The sequence below is a fragment of the Salvelinus alpinus genome, chromosome 29 (genome assembly GCF_045679555.1).
Source record: "Salvelinus alpinus chromosome 29, SLU_Salpinus.1, whole genome shotgun sequence".
In the NCBI taxonomy this organism is placed as follows: Eukaryota; Metazoa; Chordata; class Actinopteri; order Salmoniformes; family Salmonidae; genus Salvelinus; species Salvelinus alpinus.
The window spans coordinates 14270117-14275813 of NC_092114.1; the positions used below are offsets into that span (position 1 = coordinate 14270117).

Below are 5697 nucleotides of genomic sequence, written 5' to 3' on the forward strand. Positions count from 1 at the left end.
GGTCATCCCTACTGCCTCTGATCTGGCGGACTAACGGACTCACTAAACACAAATGCTCCGTTTGTAAATGATGTCTGAGTGCTGGAGGCCGTCGTTATGTGTAAAGGTTATGTGTAAAGGTTATGTGTAAAGGTTATGTGTAAATAAATAAAAGAAGAACATTGTGCCGTCTGATTTGTTTAATATCATGAATATAAAATGATTTATATTTTTACTTATGATACTTAAGGATATTTAAAACCAAATACTTTTAGACTAACTAAGTAGCATTTTACTGGGTGACTTTCACTGGACTCATTTTCTATTAAGGATATCTTTACTTTTACTCAAGTATGACCATTGGGTACTTTTTCCACCGCTGGGTAACTATCCTACTGCAGATCAAACTGTGGGACCAACTTCAGATGCTGGCATTCATGAGTGTGTGTGTTTCACACACATTATTGACTTCTCCTCTAGCTATGTAATGTTGGGGAATGCACCCTCAGCACTGAGCTGATATACTGTACCTTGTCCTGTGAGTGAGTGAGTGAGTGAGTGAGTGAGTGAGTGAGTGAGTGAGTGAATGAGTGAGTGAGAGAGAGAGAGAATACGGAAGGCAGCTGAAATCAAACCTACACAATCATTTACTAAGTCCACCCTACTTTTTCTCCCCCTCTCTTCCTTTACCTCCCGGGAGAGAGGGCTCAGGCAGCTTGATCCTCATTGGCCTGCCGAACAGTACATCAGCAGGAGCCATCCATGTTTAGCAGTGTGGTGTAGCACGGTAGTTACACAGGAAGTTACACAGGAAGTTACACAGGAAGCTACACAGGAAGCTCCACGTGAGCTGTCCTGAGGGCTTTCCTAAGAGTATGCATGAAGCGCTCTGCCTCAGCATTCACATGATCTTTCTGCGTTTAAACCTAGATATTTAGAAAAAAAATGGGAAAACTCTGGATTTTGGAAGAGGGGCCGGACCAGCGAGAGAGAGAAAGAGAGAAAGTGAGACAGCGAGAGAGAGAGAGAGAGAGAGTCATGCTCAACATGAGCTCCTGATATATTTGATTTTTTTGTTTTTTTTTAGAATGAGATAAACACTCTAATCGAAGAAGAATTCCAGACAAGAAGTAATGAACAACAACTCTATTCATTCAGAATAGAAAAAAATAAAAATAAAATAACTTTGCGCCTCAAGTTAAGAAGTTTTGAGTCTAGCTAGCTAGCTACACATCAAAGACCTAGCCAGCAGACTAACAAGCTAGCCAGAAGAAACGAGCTAGAACAAACCTAGCAAGGGCAGTTAATACAACTACATCAAACGACCAAACTGAGTGAGTAAACCAAAAAGGAGCACGGACTAACTGTAAACATATCTTCAGTTTTTTGTGTGAGGATTTTTCACTCTTTTTGCTGTTTTTTGAACTAAAGTAGCGCGAACAGCAGACGAACAAATCGGTTGCCATGGCAACGGGGCAGCAGAACAGCGCAGCAGTAGCAGAGCGCACAGACACCATGTCCCCACTCCCCCTCAGCGCAGAATCCATTCTCTACCCAAAAAAGGCCAAAAATGACACAATGAGGAAAACTTTTAAACAGAAACTACTAGAAGAGAGGCCAGAAACCCTTTTTTCAGACCTCTACAAAAACGGTGACGTGAGTAATCTCATCTTCCTCACTGACCAGCCAAATGCATGGCGCTCAGCAGTCTGCTCTCACTACCCATACATAAAGAAAGAGGGAATCTGTAATGGGTGGAAGCTGAAAATCAAAGAGACAGACGACCCTGACAGCACCATGATAACAATCAACCTCTACAAGACTGGAACTGTCATGGTGCAAGGTAACATTAGGCTGTTTGAAACAGACTTTCAGACCATTAAGGAGAGTGCGGAGAGAGAAAAGGACACCACCAGTGACATGCCCTCCCACAAGAGAAACTCCACCAGCACCACCCTCACCCCTACCCTCCCCACCCAAACAAGCACATCCAGCACCTCTCTTCCCACCATAGTGGAGGACACGCCCCAGGAGGAGAGCGACCCCCTCAGTGCAGAGCAGGCTCAGGCCCTCCTCACCACCATGGCTGCCATGAGGGATGAGTTCACCAAACTGGAGGGGGAGGTGGTCCTGCTCAGGGAGAGCGTGAGCAAACAGCAACCAGACAACCACACCTTAGAGGAGCTCCTAACCAAGGTGAGGACAGAGCAGGACAGCAGCCTTGCAACACAGCTGAAAGAGGTTCAGCAAGAGAGAGACGGACTCAAGAGAGAGCTGGCTGATCTAACAAAGGAGGTGAGAGAGCTCCAAAAAGACAGGCAGAGCAGCAATAAGGAGCTGACCGCACTAAGAGAGGAGCTGCAGGAGAGAAAGAGAGCAGAGGACAGGCTGCAGGAGCAGATAGATCACCACCCTATGACCTGCCCTCACACAGCAGAGGAACCCAGCTCAACCAGCCAGACTTCCCCAGCCCTGGCTGCTGCATCCCTCCTCCCCAACCCACAGAACAGCCTCCCACTGACAGTGGCACCGACACAGACCAGCCACACCCCAGCTCCAACACCCACCAGCCCCCCCTCTGCCCCCCCCAGTCCAGAAGAAACACTGGCTGACATCGTCCTGTTAATGGACTCAAATGGGAAGTATGTTCAGGAGAAGAAACTTTTCCCTAGACACAAAACGAGAAAGGTGTGGTGCCCAACAACGCAGAGTGCCATGGAGCTGCTTGATAAGAACCATCTCGGGTCGCCAAGCCACATAATCATACACACCGGAAGCAACGACCTGCGTGCTCAGCAGGAGAGGGTGGCCACTTCACTACGGGGAGTGATTGAGAAGGCCTCCGCAATCTTCCCCAACACAAGAATCATAGTGTCAACCCTTCTACAGAGGAGGGACTTCCACCCTGCCACAATCCAAAGAATAAACGCCAGCCTATCCCGGGACTGTGCCCTGCGACCCAATGTACACCTGGCCCACCATCCCACCCTCGATCTGGACTGTCTCTATGACCATGTTCACCTGTACAGGGAGACAGTCCCCATCCTTGCCAAGACTCTCAAGGACGTCGCTTTAAACCGCAGCCCGACCTCTCCACCCAGGAACAGCAGAGCAATCTCCACCCTGCCGAGATCACCGAGACAACATCCCGGACCAGCACCCTGGACCCCCCAGCCACGACCACAGCACCACCAACCTCAATGCCCACCACAGCCAGCGCAGCACAGACCACCCCAGCCCAGCTTCAGAGCCACCCAGACGAGGCCTCCCACCCCCCTGCCCCCCACCGCAGACCCACACCTGGAGGAGCCACAGCCCAGCAGGCAGAGCTACGCACAGGCTGTGAGAGGAGCAACTGGCCCAGCCCCCACCAACCAAATGAGTGACATCAAACAAATGCTGAGTCTACTATGCTCACATGTGATGGGCCGAGGGTCATGGTAAGATGAGCACATGAACTCCACCATTCTCACACTACATCCACCCAAGTGGCATGACACAAATTCTATCTTAAATTATAAACAAATCACATTTGCAAAATAAGAGTTTACTTTAATTGAAAAGTCCTATTTTAATGGTTCTTCTTGGATTGTGAGTGTTTGTCTCATTTTGAAAGGTAAAGAAAAGAAAAGAAAAAAAGTGATGAAGTCTTTTTACGTTGCATGTTGGAATTTACAAGGATTGAAGTCCTCTGCTTTTGGGCTAAAGAGCAGAAACCCAGACTTCCTGAAAGAAATTGATGATGTTGATATTGTAGTACTACAGGAAACATGGTGCAGAGGTGATGTTTCCACTGGCTGTCCACTAGGTTATAGGGAGATAATCATACCATCCACTAAATTAAAAGGAATCAAACAGGGCAGAGACTCAGGGGGAATGCTAATATGGTATAAATCTGAACTAATTAATTCAATCGAATTGATCAAAACAGGAGAATTCTTTATCTGGTTAAAAATAAACAAGGAGGCTATCTTGACAGATAAAAACGTCTTCCTCTGTGCCACATACATTCCCCCCTCAGAGTCACCCTACTTCAATGAAGAGAGTTTCTCCATTCTAGAGGGGGAGATTAGTCACTTTCAGGCCCAAGGCAACGTACTGGTCTGTGGAGACCTGAATGCTAGAACAGCAGAAGAACAAGACACTATTAACAGTCATGGGGATAAACACCTACCAGGAAGCAACAACCTTTCCCTCCCCACATACCCCCACAGAAACAACTATGACAAAGTGAAAAACAAAAACGGAGTACAGCTCCTGAGGCTCTGTCGAACACTGGGTCTGTACATAGTCAATGGCAGGCTGAGAGGAGACTCTTTTGGTAGGTACACCTACAGCTCATCTCTTGGCAGCAGCACTGTAGACTACTTCCTCACCGACCTAAACCCAGAGTCTCTCAGAGCCTTCACAGTCAGCCCACTAACACCTCTCTCAGACCACAGTAAAATCACAGTGTATCTGAGAAGAGCAGAACCCAACCATGAAGCATCACGGCCCAATAAATTACATGGTACTAAACAAGCCTATAGATGGAGTGCAAACAGTACAGACATCTACCAAAAAGCAATTAGTAGCCAAAAAATACAATCTCTCCTGGACAACTTTTTAGCCTTAACGTTCTCCTTCAGCAATGAAGGTGTAAATTTGGCCGTTAGGAACATAAACTTTATATTTTACAAATTAGCCTCCTTGGCTAATCTAAAGAAGCATAAGAGCAAACCAAAAATAACAGATAATGAAAAATGGTTTGATAATGATTGCAAAAATCTAAGAAAGTCATTGAGAAATATATCTAATCAAAAACACAGAGAACCAGACAACAAAAATATACGCCTTCAATATGGGGAAACACTGAAGCAATACAAACGCACCCTAAGAACAAAAAAGGAACAGCACATTAGAAATCAGCTGGATGGAATTGAGGAATCCATAGAATCAAACCACTTCTGGGAGAATTGGAATAAATTAAACAAACCTCATCATGAGGAATTGGCTATCCAAAATGGGGATATGTGGAGAAATCACTTTGCAAACCTCTACAGCAATATAACAAAGAGCCCAGAACAAAAAGATATACAAGAAAAATTACAAATCCTTGAATTAGCAGTCAAAGACTATCAGAATCCTGTGGATACCCCAATTACAGAAGAAGAATTATTGGAAAAACTATGCAATCTCCAACCCAAAAAGGCCTGTGGTGCTGATGGTATTTTAAATGAAATGATCAAATATACAGACCACAAATTCAAATTGGCTATACTCAAACTCTTCAACATTATCCTCACTGCAGGTACTTTCCCCGATATTTGGAACCAGGGATTGATCACACCAATCTATAAAAATGGAGACAAATTTGACCCAAATAATTACAGAGGAATTTGCGTTAACAGCAACTTGGGGAAAATTCTCTGCAGTATTATAAATAGCAGACTACATCATTTCCTTGACGAACACAACGTCCTGAGCAGAAGCCAGATTGGATTTCTAAAAAATTATCGTACAACAGACCACATTTACACCCTCCACACTCTAATTGATAAACAAGTTAACCAAAACAAAGGCAAAATCTACTCGTGTTTTGTAGATTTCAAGAAAGCATTTGATTCAATTTGGCACGAAGGTCTTTTTTATAAACTAATAGAAAGTGGTATTGGAGGGAAAACATATGATTTTATTAAATCAATGTACACTAAAAACAAATGTGCGGTTAAAATTGGC

The 5697-nt window shown here is 44.8% G+C and overlaps 1 protein-coding gene across 1 annotated transcript; it reads left to right on the forward strand.

Annotated features, from left to right (window-relative positions):
• Positions 1-883: 883 nt before the first annotated feature.
• LOC139559093 (uncharacterized) lies at positions 884-4754 on the forward strand. The gene is made up of 2 exons (XM_071374796.1): positions 884-3419; positions 3596-4754. The coding sequence occupies exons 1-2, from the start codon at positions 1444-1446 to the stop codon at positions 3597-3599; spliced, it is 1980 nt and encodes a 659-aa protein (XP_071230897.1). The 5' UTR covers positions 884-1443; the 3' UTR covers positions 3600-4754.
• Positions 4755-5697: the final 943 nt, after the last annotated feature.

Bases quoted from the DNA above. Each gene is read 5' to 3' on its own strand.
- LOC139559093 (XM_071374796.1), top strand. From the start codon at position 1,444: ATGGCAACGGGGCAGCAGAACAGCGCAGCAGTAGCAGAGCGCACAGAC.